We start from the raw sequence: 18,141 nt of genomic DNA, 5'->3' as shown, positions 1-18,141 counted from the left end.
TATAGTACATACCCCATCCACAACATTTTTACATTTTTAGTAGTTTGAAACCGTCACATAACATGTTTTTTAAACTTCTCTCTTTGTGACGGTCGTAAACGGCTACAATATGAGGTTAGTGGTCAATGTGGTTTGCATATCATTGTTGAAAAATTATATATATGCACAAATATTCAATTTAGATTGGATTGGTTCAGTTTTGAAAATTAAATCTAAAATCCAATCCGATTTAATAAAATAAATCAATTTTTTCACTTCTCACTTCATTTCATTTGATTACAATCTGATTGAATTTTAGTTGCTCTTGATCGACTTTTCAATTTTTGTTTGAATTGAGGTCTCGTTTGGAAAAGCTTATTTGATAGCATAAGCTTTTATGCCAGTGTTTGGAAGAGCTTATACAAATAGCTTATGGCCTACCATAAATTATTTTGAGCTTATTATCATAAGCTATTCAGGATAACTTATGAAAAAGAGCGTATGCTTATGTATAGTTTATTTTCAATTTATTTCAATAAATATTTTAAAATAGCTCATAAGCGCTTAATTAAGGTGTGTTTCTAAACGGGGCCTGAATTGGTTATGAATACCTTAACTCAAGAGAAACATCTCTTAAACCCTAAAAACAAACCAGCCCCAAATCTAATCAAGGCTCTTCGTCACATTCTTGTGAACACGGCAGAGAAGAGAACCTACCAGAGTGAACATGGCTGACAGAATCAGCACGTTGCCAGATGAAGTCCATTCTCACATTCTCTCTTTTCTTCCAACCCAAAACGCCATTACCACAAGTGTTCTCTCAAAGGGGTGGAAGCCACTATGGCGTTCAGTTCCTACTCTCTTCTTTGACGACCAAACCTACCTCATCAATGACAAACCCTACGATTCCTTTTCAAAGTTCATATATAGAACCATTCTCAACAGAGATATGCAGAAACCAATCACAAGTTTTCGTCTACAATGTGGTCATTCCAATTTCAACCTTTCTGATTCCGATGTTACTACATGGGTCAACGCTGCAATGCAAAGTGGAATTGAAAATCTGCACATCGAGCTTCCCTCTTCTTCAGACCCTGTACGCTTAAGGTCCAGCAGCATTTTCAGCTGCAAAACTCTGGTTGTTCTCAAGTTGATTGCGTTAGACGTGGATGTATTTTCTATTTCGGACCTTCCTTTCCTCAAAACTTTGCATTTGGATTATGTTGAGTTTCGCGGACCGAATTATCTTATGAAACTTCTTTCTGGGTGTCCAGTTCTTGAGGATTTGCGTTTGACGCGTATATACTGTGCTGGCTCTGATAGTCCTAGACCTAGTAATAAGAACTTGAAAAGTTTATCTAAGTTGGTCAGGGCAGATATATTTCGCATTGGTCCAAATTTTGCTCTGAAAGTGATTTGTAATGTAGAATTTCTTCGCATTGACAAGGTTTGTTGTGTATATGTGAAAGAAAAGGGTGATTAACTTGTTTGTATTTTAGAAAATGTCACTAATGTTTGTGATTTTTTTTTTTTTTTTAACTATTGCAGTACCCTGATGCTGATGACAATCCAGTTTTTCCCAATTTAACTCATGTGGAGCTCATGTTCGGTACTGGTATGAACTGGGATTTGGTACTTGCGATGCTCAAGAATTGGCCAAAGCTGCAAAAGTTATCACTTGATATGGTGGAAAGTGATACTGATATGGTTTGGAATTCCCCCTTTAATGTTCCTGAGTGTCTTTTTTCACAGCTTAGGAAGTGCTCTATTACAAATTATAGCGGCACAGAAAGTGAGCAGCAGTTTGCAAAATATATGATGAAGAACTCAGGAGTTTTACAGACAATGACCATATGCACTGCGTGTTCCTCGAAATTACAGGACAAATTTGAAATGCTAAAAGAATTGTCCTCATGCCCAAGAAGTTCTGCAATATGTGAACTTTTATTTAAATGAAAGTTTCTGATAGGAGTTAGTTAGTAACTGGAAGTTGTGTCTAGATGATTGCATTGGTACTTAGTTTTTACAATATATTGCACCTGTTAGTTTTGGTGGTTGTGCAGGACATGGAATGTGTGTCTTGTGCAATGGCTGTCCTAAATATTTTGAACAAAGTGAATTGATATATGTTTTGTAATTGATTGTGATGTTCTTTTCAACGTGAAGGGTATGATAAGAAGGATCTTTGACTTTTTTCCTCCCCGCTGGATTACTACATACTTGCTTCTACTATTAGAAATTGAGTTTACAACTTGTAGTTATGATCAGAATGGTTTATGTGATGCTTTGTCTGCTATTTATATATAGGTTGATATAGTTTTTGCTGATGAATCCTAAATTCCTAATTGCTGGGTTGCGTTGGTTTCTTTCTGCCTAAAAGTATTCATATTCATTTTTTGGGCAAGAAAGAGATGTAGATTCTTCAGCGTGTTTATCAATGTTCAGTATGTGATTTGATTGATTAGTTAATTTAAGGTGTTGTACTTAGGGCAAGATTGCTGCTTATTATTGTATTTGGTGCGAACTTCTTGTAAGTGTGTTTCAGTCTGGCATTAAATGTCAGGCATTGTTATTAGACTAATCTGTATCCACAAGAGAATTTATCTTGCTTACTTATATGGATTTGTTGTGTCAGTCATTGATAGTTAAGAGAGTTGATGAAGATGTGTTATTTATCATTATAAGGAAATGTTGCAGGGGATGCGGGGTTAGATTGGATGCATTTTCACATTTGGGGTTAAAGTGGTGGATGCTTCATGTATTATGTGCAAATTCCTTATAAGTTATTAGACATCGGGGTTGTAAATTGTGAATTTGTGATTCAGTACTGGCATTATACTAATTTTCAGACCAATGAACATAATCATCTTCTGTTTGTTCACTTGATCTTGATATTCCTGTCAATGACTGCAGTTGCATTGGTTGAATAAATTATGCTCCATTTTTCCCTTGTAATTACATTCTTCAGATTTAAGTGTGAACAAGCATGCAGACTCAATTCTTCTAGACTTGTTAAAGTTGAGAGAAGCGTGATATGGAGTCTATCAAGTTTTCATGTTGTGTAAACATGATTCTGGATTGTAATGGAACTTATTTCTCAGTTTTTGACTGTGACACTACTTGAAACCTTTTGTGGCTTTCTTGAGCTCTTGGAAGGAGTACGTGTGTGGCCCAATCTCAAACTCCCAAGTTTCTGTCACATTTGCATTCTTGTTTTTTCTGCAAATGTAAATATCATGTAAGATAGCAGACAGTGCAAGGACAACAGATACTGAAACTCCAGTTATAAGAGAAGTATATTTCTTCTGTGTAATGTTCTGCTGGGTCAGATGAATTTGAATGCAAGTTGTTGATTGGGATACTTACATGGTTGTCATTGATGTCCTGAACGGTGTCTAACATAACAGCAAAGAGGTGGTGGGAGAAGTTCCCAATGTTACTTTTGTTAAGACCACCAAGGTACTAGCTGGGGAGAGCATGGAGATCCTTGGAAGTTGCAGTGGTAAAGGCTAGGGCTCCTTGCTCACCTGGATTTAGATACTCAGGGACAATAGAAGAAAAGTAGAATGCTTTACCGTTGCTAGAGTTCTTGAATTGAAAAGGAGCTGGATAAAAAGTATGCCCCATATATTTACTTGTCTCATTTGTTATCCTAAGTATTATACTTTTCTCTAATTCTGCTACCCCATTCAAGGTTAAATTGTCCCTGCCTTTAAGCAGAAGGGTACGGGTCCAAAATTCTCCTGTTTGGGCAAAATTCTGATTGTTCATCTGCTTGTTTTTGCTGCTGTGTGTTTTCTGGGCTGAAACTCTGCTATAGTGAGTGATGTTTCTCACTAAATTTGGTGTGTTGCTGCTGATATGGACCCCCGTAATGAGATTGCTGTTGGAGCACATTTGAAGTAGCTATGATAATTCAATCAAGCTGGCTATATGGAACTCATGATATCAGCGTTTTAGCCTTAGGTGTTATTTGTTTTTTTTCCACTGTGAACTTGTTTAGTCTAGTCTACTGTTTATTTTTCTGATGTTTCTGTCCTGTATTTCAAGCTTACTTGGGAGAGCATGTTCCCAAGCCTATCTTATTTTCAATAGAATTCTCTTTTCTAAAATAAAATTGTCCCTGCCCACTCTCTTGAATCCAGTATATAGGAGCTGTTCAGGCTTGAGGTGAAACTGGGATAAGAAGGAACATCAACACAGGGAAGAGTTGAAGAAGGTTGACCATGAATATGAACACAAGAAGAGGAGCTAACATATAGAAAATCAATGACTTTGAATGTCAAGGGTTTGAGACTTGAAAATATTGGTGGGAGTGGAATGTGCAGTGAGGAAAAAGGAAGCATTAGTTTTGCTTAGTGAAGAAGGTTGGTGAAGATGGAAAAATATTATGTTGGGGTTGGGTGAGATGATGATATTGATGGGAGCCTATGCAGGAATGAACCATAAGACAAACCATCTTTTTCTTATCCTTTTCAAACTGAAAAGATACTTTGCAGGTCTGAATTTGGCTGTTTGATCTTTCTCTTTCTCCAAAAAATTATCAGAATAGCAATGTGTCATAGCGATGATGAGTCTTATTATTGTCCACGACTGAAACACATGATCAAAGAGTGTCAAAGAATTTGCCTGATTGAAGTTCATGATCGTGTAGAGTAATATTACTAGTAGAGTTTAGATTGAAAAAATATTGTAACAGGTAACAAGATAAATTTTTTAGTGGATATATGGTTTGGGGAGGGGTGGTCTATGGATCAACCCTGAAGGGTTCTATTTGTTAGTTAAGAGCCCAATTTAATGTAATTTTTTGTATTTGTTACATCGGAAAGATAATCTTTCTGATGTAAAAAAAAAGATAAAATTTTGAGCAATATTTGTTAGTTAAGAGCAATTATTGGATAAGCCTGAACATAGTTAATATCAAGGGAGACAATTCCCTTTTAATTTAGAAGCAGAGGAAATAATGTAACTATGTTGTGACAAGTTCCTTTTGGGCTTTGGCTATACCTCCCTTGCTTCTTAGAGTGTAACATTGCCTGAACATGTTATATATTTTGTACCAAGTTCTTTTGCTTGCATTCCATCATCTACTTTCCATCCTCTGATCTTCCATTTCTTGAACATAGAGCCCACGAAAGCCTCTTCTCTTAAAACGCCAGTGCAGGATTGCTTTACAAGGGAATATTGTTACCTCACCTGGATATATACCTCGAAAAGCAGCATGATTAGAAAATCAAGTGAATTTATATAGCTGGCTTAAAGGGAGGGTCAAATGATCCCTTGAATTACAAAGGGAATCAGTTCCAATTCCTGAAAAAAAATTACATTAAATTGGGTTCCTAGGAATTTTTTTTTAATTTAATTAAGGACAAAGTGCTGCCAGACTTCAATTTTATCCTGGAGCATCATTTTTGCCTCATTTTTCACTATATTCTCTCTTTTCCTCTTTTTACCTATATTGTGCAAATACGTTTAAAAGCACATGAGTTCTGAATAGAAAATGCATCAATTAGGTGTAAAATCAAGGTACATCGAGGAATAAAGTATGCTATTTTGACGTGCATCAGTATGCATATTATATAACATTATGGTTCTTATTCATGGTTTAAAGTTGTCAAATTAATTATGTACCCTACATAAGCGATGAGCAAATTTTATCAGCTATATAGGCTTAAAGGGTCAAATGGCCCCTGAAATTACAAAGGGAATCAGTTTCAATCCCTGAAAAAAATTGACATCAAATTGGGTCTCTAGGAATTTGTTTTTAATTCAATTAAGGACATAGTGCTGCCGGACTTCAATTTTATCCTAGTCAGCAATTCCCTGTGGCATTTTTTTTTTAAATTGAAAAATTTTAAAATTTTATTTTTTAATTCCAACTCATTTATTTAAGCAGAAAAAAAATTAAAAACTTAAAAAAACATCCCTAATTTAAATAAAATCCCTAATCTAATAATACTTTAACTAAATAATAACCTAATCTAATAATAACAAATCCCTAATCTAATAATCACAATTCAGCCCCAAATTGAACCCTCCTATGTGAATCTCCTCCCTCCTCAATAGAAGCACCTCCTTACTGAACCCGTCATCCTCCAAATCCCATCCAACCCATGTAAGATCAAGTTTTGATCTAGTAGTACAACTCTATGTTTTGATGATTACAAGTTAACTATTGAGTATGAAAATTATGGTACTCTAACGTTGTTTTCTGAGTGTTCAAATGACAGGCCAAGACTCTGAACCTATCTCACATGATTCAGAAGCACAATGCTCAAAGAGTAAGCTCTGCAATGCTTTCGCACGTACTATGTTAAATCTGAATAGTAGATCAAACTTCAGAAGATCTGAAGATTACAAAGCTCTGATATGGATTCAGCTCACTAGAAGCTCTTAAGGATCAGAAGCTCTGAAGGATCAGACGCTCTGAAGCATCAGAAGCTGAGTAGTGAAGACTCTGAAGTCCAAGAGTAAGCTGGCTCTGAAGACCAAGTACTTCTCCTCTGAGTCCAGAAGTAGAAGGTACAAAGGTCAGAGGATCCAAGCTTCCCTCTAACTCTGATCATCAAGCTTCACAAGTTCCAAGATGAAGCATCACTCTGATCAGAAGTCAACAAGGTTGAAGGTCATGTCGCTATCCAAAGTACAAAAGCAATTGTACCATTCCTGACGACCTTACCTAACTGATTCAGCCACAGCAGAACCTGGAAATTCCAGATCTGCCCTCCAACGGTAGCATCTCCATGCAACGTTCAAACCCTAATCCTTGGAGTATATAAAGAGGCTGAAGATTGAAAGATGTCGCCTAAGAAACTTATTCACGCGCAAGAAATATTTCAAATCTTCTTAGCAATCTTTCTTCAAATAGATCTAAGTGTGTTTACTATTAGCTTTTGAAGAAGCACTTATTTGTAAACCCAAAACATTCAAACAGTTGTTTGATTTACCTTTAGGAGATCAAGGTTGATCGGATCCTAGAGAAGACTAAGAGAGTGAATCTTAGTGATAGCTAAGTCAGTGTATTGTTAGTCACTTTGCAGGTAGCAAGTGCAGTTGTAACAAAACTCTGATTAGTGGATTGCCTTCATTCTAAGAAGGAAGAAATCACCTTAACAGGTGGACTGGATTAACTTGAGGGATTTATCAAGTGAACCAGGATAAAATCATCTGTGTGCTTTCCTTATCTCTTATCTCTGCACTTTTATCATTGGTGATTGAAGAGATTTATTTAAATCTCAAGTGGGTCAAGTTTTTAGACATAAAACGCTATTCAAATCCCCCCCTTTCTATCGTTTTTCATACCTTCAATTGGTATCAGAGCGCAAGTTCTGATTACCACACCTAACAGTGTTCAGTGATCCGGACCGGTGTGAAAAACTAAAATGGCTGCCACCATTGAAACGCAAAAAGATGTCTACAGTGCAAAGCCTCCTATGTTTGATGGGCAAAGATTTGAATACTGGAAAGAGAGGATTGAAAGCTTCTTTCTGGGCTTTGATGCAGATCTTTGGGATATTATAGTGGATGGCTATGAGCGTCCAGTTGATGTTGATGGCAAGAAGATCTCAAGATCAGAGATGTCTGCAGAACAAAAGAAGCTTTACTCACTGCATCATAAAGCTAGAACTATTCTTCTAAGTGCAATTTCTTATGAAGAATATCAAAAGATCACAGATCGTGAGTATGCTAAGGGTATCTTTGATTCATTGAAGATGACCCATGAAGGAAACAAGAAGGTGAAGGAGTCAAAGGTGTTGGCCTTGATTAGAAAGTATGAATCCTTCCAGATGGAATCCAGTGAGTCCATTGAGGATATGTTCTCCAGATTTCAGCTACTCATTGCTGGAATTAGACCTCTCAACAAGAGCTACACAACTGCTGATCATGTCATGAGAATTCTGAGAGTCCTTCCTAAAAGCTGGATGCCTCTGATAACTTCCTTGGAGCTCACAAGAGATGTTGATCAGATGAGTCTGGAAGAACTCATAAGCATACTGAAGTGTCATGAACTGAAGCGTTCTGAACATCAGGATCAGAAGAAGAAGTCTATAGCCTTGAAATCCAAATCTGAAAAGGCTAAAGCTCTCCAAGCAGAAGAAGAAGAAGAATCTGAAGAAGCCTCTGAAGATTCTGATGAGGATGAGCTGACTCTGATCTCCAGAAGGCTTAACCGCATCTGGAAGCACAGGCAAAACAAATACAAAGGCTCTGGAAAGTATAAAGGAAAGAATGAATCTTCTTCTGGTTAGAAGAAGTCTTCATCAAAGGAAGTCACATGCTTTGAATGCAAAGAATCAGGGCACTACAAGAGTGATTGTCCTAAGCTGAAAAAGGACAAGAAGCCAAAGAAGCATTTCAAAGCTAAGAAAGGCCTCATGGTGACTTTTGATAAATCAGAGTCAGAGGATGTTGACTCTGATCGAGAAGTTGTTGAAGGACTCATGGCTATTGTCAAGAACAAAAAAGCAAAGTCAAAAGAAGCAACTAACTCTGAATCAGCATCAGAGGAAGATCCAGACTCTGACGATGAAAATGAGGTATTCGCTTCCTTCTCAACCTCTGAACTTAAATGTGCTTTGTCTAATATCATGGATAAATATAACTCTCTCTTGACCAAGCATAAAAGGTTGAAAAAGGAATTTACTGCTGTTTCTAAAACTTCTACTGAACATGAGAAAATTATTTCTAAACTAAAAGAAAATAATCATGCTTTAGTCAACTCTAACTCTGTGCTTAAAAACCAGATTATCAAGTTAGAAGAAGTTATTGCATGTGATGCCTCTGATATAAAGAATGAATCTAAATATGAAAAATCCTTTCAAAGATTCCTAGCTAAAAGCGTAGATAGAAGCTTGATGGCTTCAATGATCTATGGCGCTAGCAGAAATGAGATGAGTGGCATTGGCTATTCTGGACTAAGTAGAAATGAGCCTCCTATGCCTAAGGCCAAACCTCTGCATGAACATTTTGTACCCTCTGGTACCATTTTGCCTGAATCATTGTCTGCTAAAATTGCTAAACCCTCTCGTAAAAAGGGAACTCCTTCTGTGCTTAAATATCATGCTCAAATCCCTTTATATTATCATGTTGAGAAACCCAAGGTCATCAGAACCTCTGGGGTAACTAACAAGAAAGGACCTAGAAAATGGGTACCTAAGGATAAGATTATCTATGTTGCAGATATCCTTGATCGCTCCACTGAAACACCAATCATGGTATCTGGACAGTGGATGCTCGCGTCACAAGACGGGAGAAAGGCGTATGTTCCAAGAGCTAAAACTTAAGCCTGGAGGCGAAGTTGGCTTTGGAGGAAATGAGAAGGGTAAAATTGTTGGTTCTGGTACTATTGGTGTTGATAATAGTCCATGCATTGATAATGTCCTGTTAGTAGATGGATTAAATCACAACTTATTGTCTATAAGTCAATTAGCTGACAAGGGTTATGATATTATCTTCAATCAAAAGTCTTGCAGGGCTGTAAGTCAGATCGATGGCTCTGTTCTGTTTAACAGCAAGAGGAGGAACAACACTTATAAGATCAGATTATCTGAGTTGGAAACTCAGAAAGTAAAGTGCCTTCTTTCTGTTAATGAGGAGCAATGGGTATGGCATAGACGGTTAGGGCATGCTAGTATGAGAAAGATTTCTCAGCTGAGTAAGCTTGACCTTGTCAGGGGCTTACCCACTCTGAAGTTCTCTTCAGATGCTCTTTGTGAAGCGTGTCAGAAAGGCAAATTTACAAAAGTCCCTTTCAAGGCAAAGAATGTTGTTTCCACCTAAAGGCCGTTAGAACTTCTGCATATCGACCTTTTTGGACCAGTGAAAACTGAGTCTATAGGTGACAAGAGATATGGGATGGTCATTGTTGACGACTATAGCCGCTGGACATGGGTAAAATTTCTATCCCGCAAGGATGAGTCTCATTCTGTGTTCTCTACCTTTATTGCCCAAGTGCAAAACGAGAAGGCTTGCAAGATTATGCGTGTCAGAAGTGATCATGGTGGAGAGTTTGAGAATGACAAGTTTGAGAGTCTGTTTGATTCCTATGGAATTGCACATGATTTCTCTTGTCCTAGAACTCCTCAACAAATTGGGGTTGTTGAGAGGAAGAATAGAACTCTTCAAGAGATGGTAAGAACCATGCTTCAAGAAACTGGCATGGCAAAGCACTTCTGGGCTGAGGCAGTAAACACACTATGTTACATTCAGAATAGGATCTCTATCAGACCAATTTTGAATAAGACTCCTTATGAATTGTGGAAGAAAGTAAAACCCAACATTTCTTACTTTCATCATTTTGGTTGTGTTTGCTATGCTCTGAATACTAAGGATAGATTACATAAGTTTCATTCTAAATCTTCTAAATGTCTACTACTTGGTTACTCTGAACGGTCTAAAGGTTTTAGAATTTATAATACTGATGCTAAAACTATTGAAGAATCTATTCATGTTAGATTTGATGATAAGCTTGACTTTGATAAGTCAAAGCTAGTTGAAAAGTTTGCTGATATGAGTATTAATGTTTCTGACAAAGACAAAGCTCCAGAGGAAGCCGAACCAGAGGAAGACTCTCTAGAGGAAGTTGGTCCCTTTGATTCATAGCCTCAGAAGAAGAGCAGAATTGTTGCCTCTCACCCTAAGGAGTTGATTCTGGAAAACAAAGATGAACCAGTCAGAACTAGATCAGCATTCAGACCCTCTGAAGAGACTCTACTTAGTCTGAAGGGATTGGTATCCTTAATTGAACCAAAATCAATTGATGAAGCTCTTCAAGACAAAGACTGGATTTTGGCAATGGAAGAAGAACTGAATCAATTCTCCAAGAATGATGTTTGGAACCTTGTCAAGAAACCTCAAGGCGCTCACATCATTGGAACCAAATGGGTATTCAGAAACAAGCTGAATGAAAAAGGAGATGTAGTCAGAAACAAAGCAAGACTAGTTGCTCAAGGCTACAGTCAGCAAGAAGGAATAAATTATACTGAAACGTTTGCTCTAGTAGCAAGATTGGAAGCAATCAGACTGCTGATCTCCTTCTCTGTGAATCACAACATAATCCTTCATCAGATGGATGTTAAGAGTGCTTTCCTGAATGGATACATCTCAGAGGAAGTATATGTGCACCAACCTCTTGGTTTTGAAGATGAGAAGAACCCTGACCATGTTTTCAAATTGAATAAATCACTCTATGGTCTGAAGCAAGCTCCTAGAGCATGGTATGAGAGACTCAGCTCATTCCTTTTGGAAAATGAGTTTCTAAGGGGTAAAGTAGATACAACTCTCTTTTGTAAAACTTACAAAGATGATATCTTAATTGTGCAAATTTATGTTGATGATATTATATTTGGATCTGCTAATCCATCTCTTTGCAAAGAATTTTCTGAGATGATGCAGACTGAATTTGAAAAGAGTATGATGGGAGAACTCAAGTACTTTATGGGAATACAAGTTGATCAAAAACCAAAAGTTACTTACATTCATCAGAGCAAGTACACCAAGGAACTTCTGAAGAAGTTCAACATGACAGAATCAATAATTGCTAAGACCCCTACGCATCCTACATGCATTCTAGAGAAAGAAGATGCAAGTGGAAAAGTATGTCAGAAGCTCTATCGTGGAATGATAGGTTCACTTCTATACTTAACTGCATCTATGCCATATATTCTGTTTAGTGTACATTTATGTGCTCGTTTCCAATCAGATCATAGAGAAACTCACTTAACTGCTGTTAAGAGAATTCTCAGATATCTGAAAGGTACCACTAACCTTGGCTTGATGTATAAGAAAACATCATAGTATAAGCTTTCAGGTTATTGTGATGCTGATTATGCTGGAGATAGAACTGAAAGAAAGAGTACTTCTGGAAATTGTCAATTTCTGGGAAGTAACCTAGTCTCATGGGCAAGCAAGAGGCAGTCTACTATTGAACTATCCACTGCAGAGGCAGAATATATCTCAGCAGCTATTTGTAGCACTCAGATGCTCTAGATGAAACATCAGCTAGAGGATTATCAAATCCTTGAGAGCAACATTCCAGTTTATTGTGATAACACTGCTGCAATTTCACTCAGTGAGAATCCAATCTTACACTCAAGGGCTAAACACATTGAGATAAAGTATCATTTTATTAGAGATTATGTTCAGAAGGGCGTACTTCTTCTGAAGTTTATTGATATTGACTATCAATGGGCAGATATCTTCACAAAGCCCTTAGCAGAAGATAGATTTAAATTTATACTGAAAAATCTGAATATGGACTTTTGTCCAGTATGAAGATGGATCAGAACCTCTGACTATGATACTTCTTCATCAGAAGATGTCTGGTTCAGAAGGTAACTTAGTCAGAAGATAAGTACCCATTGGTGCTTACTCTGAGATGAGACAGTAAGCGTGTGTCAGTTACTTTGATACATCGTTCCTTGTGCCCGTGCTGACAATCTGTTGTAATGAGTGTTGATGTGCTTTATCTCCACCGTGTGATGTGTGTAATAACTGTTCATAATGATGTTCTTAATTTTCAACCGTTGATTTTACTTTTGCTTTTACAATCAACAACAGTTACTTTCTAAAACCACTACGCACACACGTTCTCCATCATTCACGTCTTTTGCTTCTCTCTCCTGTTTGCAAAACCCTCATTCTCTTCGATTCTCTCTCACTTTCACTCATTTCTTTCTACCCAAAACTCCTACCTTCAACAATGGCAAATTCTGAAAGAGCTGACTCCGGTGAACGATCTGATTCTGCCGATGGAAGAGTATTTCCCAGAATGGTTGTGGGTCTTCCAACAGGGCAAGTGGGTCCTGCTCTGCGTCCTAGATCGACTGAGGGTGCTCAAGCACAAGTCCAAGACGCGGAAGATGTTGTTCCCTTATCTCAGAGAAGATGTGCAGTTACCTGCGTCTTCCCTCCAGAAGATCTCCAAGTTCTTGCTGAATGGAGATTCGACCTCGACATCATTGTTGACAATGGAGTTGATCTTCGTCCTGAAGCTCAAGCCCAAGGCTGGGAAGGGTATTTCCAAAGACTCCATGGTCCAGTTTATGATAAACTCGTGAAGGAATTCTGGAAGCACGCTGACTGCAATGAGCATCAAGTGGTGTCATTCGTTCTGGGGAAGAGGATCATTATTTCTGAGAAGTCGTTTGCAAGGCTTCTGGGTGCAGAAACAAGCAAAGGCTACAGATTCCAGTTGCAGGAATCAAAAGTAAAACTAAAGACCAAAGAGGCAGTCAACATGGCTCTCTACTCTACATGGAAGCCAGGGAAAATTGACTGCAAGACCAAGGATCTTCATCCTGAATTGAGAATCTGGCACAAGATTATGCTAAACTGCATAAATCAAAGGCCAAAGGGAAGCTCTCCAGATTACATCAACTTCACCCAGAAGGTGTTACTCTTCTTCATCAAGGAGCACCGCAAAGTCTGTCTGCCCTACTTTCTCTTCTCCTATCTGAAGGAGTGCATCAAGAAGTCAAGAACCACTGCTTCACCCAAGTCTGCAATCAAATACATACCGTTTGTGTAAGATCAAAGTTTTGATCTAGTAGTACAACTCTATGTTTTGATGATTACAAGTTAACCTTTTGATATGAACAATTGTGGTACTCTAACGTGTTTTTCTGAGTGTGCTATTTGCAGGCTCTGACCTCAACTCAATCTCACACAAATCAGAAGCACTGTGTATAAAGAGCAACCCAAGCAACGCTTTCGCATTCACCATGTTCAGTATGAACAGTGGAAAAGCTTCAGAAGTTCTGAAGTTACACAAACTCTGATGTGGACTCAGTCACTAGAAGTTCTGAAGATCCAGAAAGTCTGATAACCAAGAAACACTGAAGGCTCAGATGTTCTGATGGTGTAGAAGACTCTGAAGATCCAGAAGCTGATTAGTGAAGTTCTGATGTCCAGAAGCAAGATACTCTGAAGACCATGTTCTTCCCTCTGAGTTCAGAATCAGAAGAAACAATGGTCAGAGGATCTGGGCTTTCCCTCTGACTCTGATCAACCGGCTTCACAAGTTCCAATATGAAGCATTCCCCTGATCAGAAGTCTCCTAGGTTCAAAGGTCGCGTCGCTATCCAAGTACAAAAGCAATTGTACCTTCCTGACGACCTACCTAACAGTCTCAGACACAGCAGAAGCTGGATTTTCCAGAACTGCCCTCCAACGGTAGCATTTCCCATGCAACGCTCAACCCTAATCCTTGGAGTATATAAAGAGGCTAAAGACTGAAAGAAACGGCTAGAAGCATTCACATACGCGCAAGACAATCTTAAATTCTTCTAAGTTTTCTTTCATCTGAAATTCATTGAGTTTACTATTAGCTTTTTAGAAGCAAATCTCTTGTAAACAATTCTTTGATAAACAGTTTGTTTAGTTCCTTTAGGAGATCAAGGCTGATCGGATCCTAGAGAAGACTAAGAGAGTGAATCTTAGTGTGAGCTAAGTCAGTGTAATTGTTAGTCACTTGTAGGTTTCAAGTGCAGTTGTAACTCTTACCTGATTAGTGGATTGCCTTCATTCTAAGAAGGAAGAAATCACCTTAACGGGTGGACTGGAGTAGCTTGAGTGATTTATCAAGTGAACCAGGATAAAATCCTTGTGTGCTTTTCTATCTCTTATCTTTAGCACTTAAGTTCTCGAAAGATTTGTCAAAATATTTAAGGTGGAAGTTTTATACTGAAAACGTTATTCAAACCCCCCCTTTCTACCGTTTTTCATACCTTCAATTGGTATCAGAGCGCAAGTTCTGATTACCACACCTAACAGTGTTCAGTGATCCGGGCCGGTGTGAAAAACAATGGCTGCCACCACCAGTGAAACTCAAAGAGATGGTTACAATGCAAAGCCTCCTATGTTCGACGGTCAAAGGTTCGAATATTGGAAAGATAGACTGGAAAGTTTCTTTCTGGGTTTCGATGCAGATCTCTGGGATATTATTGTGGATGGCTACGAGCGTCCAGTTGATGCAGATGGCAAGAAGATCCCAAGGTCAGAGATGACTGCAGATCAAAAGAAGCTGTACTCACAACATCACAAAGCAAGAGCAATTCTTCTAAGTGCTATTTCCTATGAAGAGTACCAGAAGATTACAGATCGTGAGTTTGCGAAAGGCATTTTCGAATCTCTGAAGATGTCTCATGAAGGAAACAAGAAAGTCAAAGAATCAAAGGCATTGTCTTTGATCCAAAAGTATGAATCCTTCATCATGGAGCCAAATGAGTCTATTGAAGAAATGTTCTCTAGATTTCAGCTGCTTGTAGCTGGCATACGACCTCTCAACAAGAGCTACACAACAAAAGATCATGTCATAAGGGTCATCAGGTGTCTTCCTGAAAGTTGGATGCCTTTAGTGACTTCAATAGAGCTCACGAGAGACGTTGAGAATATGAGTTTAGAAGAAATCATCAGCATTTTGAAATGCCATGAGCTGAAGCGCTCAGAGATGCAAGATCTGAGGAAAAAGTCCATAGCCTTGAAATCTAAATCTGAAAAGGCTAAGGTTGAGAAGTCAAAAGCTCTTCAAGCTGAAGAAGAGGAATCTGAAGAAGCATCAGAAGATTCTGATGAAGATGAGCTGACTCTGATCTCCAAGAGACTCAACCGCATCTGGAAGCACAGGCAGAGCAAGTACAAAGGCTCTGGAAAGGCAAAAGGAAAGTATGAGTCCTCAGGCCAGAAGAAGTCTTCAATCAAGGAAGTCACATGTTTTGAGTGCAAAGAATCAGGGCACTACAAAAGTGATTGTCCAAAGTTGAAGAAGGACAAGAAGCCAAAGAAGCACTTCAAGACAAAGAAGAGTCTGATGGTAACCTTTGATGAATCAGAGTCAGAGGATGTTGACTCTGATGGTGAAGTCCAAGGACTTATGGCTATTGTCAAAGACAAAGAAGCAGAGTCAAAGGAAGCTGTTGACTCTGACTCAGAATCAGAAGGAGATCCTAACTCAGACGATGAAAATGAGGTATTCGCTTCTTTCTCTACCTCTGAACTGAAACATGCCTTGTCTGATATTATGGATAAGTATAACTCCTTATTGTCTAAGCATAAGAAGCTGAAAAAGAACTTATCTGCTGTTTCCAAGACTCCTTCTGAACATGAGAAAATTATTTCTGATTTGAAAAATGATAATCATGCCTTGATCAATTCTAACTCTGTGCTTAAGAACCAGATTGCTAAGTTAGAAGAAATTGTTGCCTGTGATGCCTCTGATTGTAGAAATGAATCTAAGTATGAAAAGTCTTTTCAAAGATTCCTAGCTAAAAGCGTGGATAGAAGCTTAATGGCTTCAATGATCTATGGCGTAAGCAGAAATGGAATGCATGGCATTGGCTATTCTAAACCAATTAGAAATGAGCCCTCTGTGTCTAAAGCTAAATCCTTGTATGAATGCTTTGTTCCCTCTGGTACCATATTGCCTGATCCTGTACCTGCTAAAGTTGCTAAAAACCCTCTTAAAAAGGGATCCTTCTCTATGACTAAATATCATGCAAATATTCCTTTAAAATATCATGTTGAGACACCCAAGGTGATCAGAACCTCTGGGGTAACTAACAAGAAAGGACCCAGAAAGTGGGTACCTAAGGACAAGATTATCTATGTTGCAGATATCCTTGATAGCTCCACTGAAACACCAATCATGGTATCTGGACAATGGATGCTCGCGCCACATGACGGGAGAAAGGCGTATGTTCCGAGAGCTGAAACTTAAGCCTGGAGGCGAAGTTGGCTTTGGAGGAAATGAAAAGGGTAAAATTGTTGGTACTGGTACTATATGTGTAGATAGTAGTCCATGCATTGATAATGTGTTATTGGTAGACGGCTTAAGACATAACTTATTGTCTATAAGTCAATTAGCTGACAAGGGTTATGATGTTATATTCAATCAAAAGTCCTGCCGGGCTGTAAGTCAAATCGATGGCTCTGTTCTGTTTAACAGCAAGAGGAAGAACAACATTTATAAGATCAGATTATCTGAGTTGGAGGCTCAGAATGTGAAGTGCCTTCTGTCTGTTAATGAAGAGCAGTGGGTATGGCATAGACGGTTAGGGCATGCCAGTATGAGAAAGATTTCTCAGCTGAGCAAGCTAAACCTTGTCAGGGGCTTACCCAATCTGAAGTTCGCTTCAGACGCTCTTTGTGAAGCATGTCAGAAAGGCAAATTCACAAAAGTCCCTTTCAAGGCAAAGAATGTTGTCTCAACCTCAAGGCCGTTAGAACTTCTGCATATCGACCTTTTTGGACCAGTGAAAACTGAGTCTATAGGTGGCAAGAGATATGGGATGGTTATCGTTGATGACTATAGCCGCTGGACATGGGTAAAGTTTCTAACCCGCAAGGATGAGTCTCATGCTGTGTTCTCTACCTTCATTGCTCAAGTGCAAAACGAGAAGGCTTGTAGGATTGTGCGTGTCAGAAGTGACCATGGTGGAGAGTTTGAGAATGACAAGTTTGAGAGTCTGTTTGATTCCTATGGAATTGCACATGATTTCTCTTGTCCCAGAACTCCTCAACAAAACGGTGTTGTTGAGAGGAAGAACAGAACTCTTCAGGAGATGGCTAGAACCATGCTCCAAGAAACTGGCATGGCTAAGCACTTTTGGGCAGAGGCAGTAAATACAGCATGTTACATTCAGAACAGAATCTCTGTGAGACCAATTCTGAATAAGACTCCTTATGAATTGTGGAAGAACATAAAACCCAACATTTCTTATTTTCATCCTTTTGGCTGTGTTTGTTATGTTCTCAATACTAAGGATAGATTACATAAATTTGATGCTAAGTCTTCTAAGTGTCTATTACTCGGTTATTCTGAGAGATCTAAAGGTTTTAGATTTTATAATACTGATGCTAAGACTATTGAAGAATCTATTCATGTTAGATTTGACGATAAGCTTGACTCTGACCAGTCAAAGCTAGTTGAAAAGTTTGCAGATTTAAGCATTAATGTTTCTGACAAAGGAAAAGCTCCAGAGGAAGCTGAGCCAGAGGAAGATGAACCAGAGGAAGAAGCTGGTCCCTCTAACTCACAAACTCTGAAGAAGAGCAGAATCACTGCAGCTCACCCTAAGGAATTGATTTTGGGCAACAAAGACGAACCAGTCAGAACCAGATCTGCCTTCAGACCCTCTGAAGAGACCTTGCTCAGTCTGAAAGGAT

The 18,141-nt window shown here is 38.5% G+C and overlaps 1 protein-coding gene across 1 annotated transcript; it reads left to right on the top strand.

The window, feature by feature from the left end:
* Positions 1–610: 610 nt before the first annotated feature.
* On the top strand, positions 611–2,118 carry LOC130734400 (FBD-associated F-box protein At5g56370-like). The gene is made up of 2 exons (XM_057586775.1): positions 611–1,426; positions 1,528–2,118. The coding sequence occupies exons 1-2, from the start codon at positions 707–709 to the stop codon at positions 1,933–1,935; spliced, it is 1,128 nt and encodes a 375-aa protein (XP_057442758.1). The 5' UTR covers positions 611–706; the 3' UTR covers positions 1,936–2,118.
* Positions 2,119–18,141: the final 16,023 nt, after the last annotated feature.

Source organism: Lotus japonicus, chromosome 1 (assembly GCF_012489685.1).
Source record: "Lotus japonicus ecotype B-129 chromosome 1, LjGifu_v1.2".
Classification (NCBI taxonomy): domain Eukaryota; kingdom Viridiplantae; phylum Streptophyta; class Magnoliopsida; order Fabales; family Fabaceae; genus Lotus; species Lotus japonicus.
The sequence above is the reverse complement of the archived record's forward strand: the minus strand, read 5'-3'. Positions and strand labels throughout refer to the sequence as shown.

Bases quoted from the DNA above. Each gene is read 5' to 3' on its own strand.
- LOC130734400 (XM_057586775.1), top strand. From the start codon at position 707: ATGGCTGACAGAATCAGCACGTTGCCAGATGAAGTCCATTCTCACATT. The intron at 1,427-1,527 runs GTTTGTTGTGTA...TAACTATTGCAG, and splicing joins AATTTCTTCGCATTGACAAG to TACCCTGATGCTGATGACAA.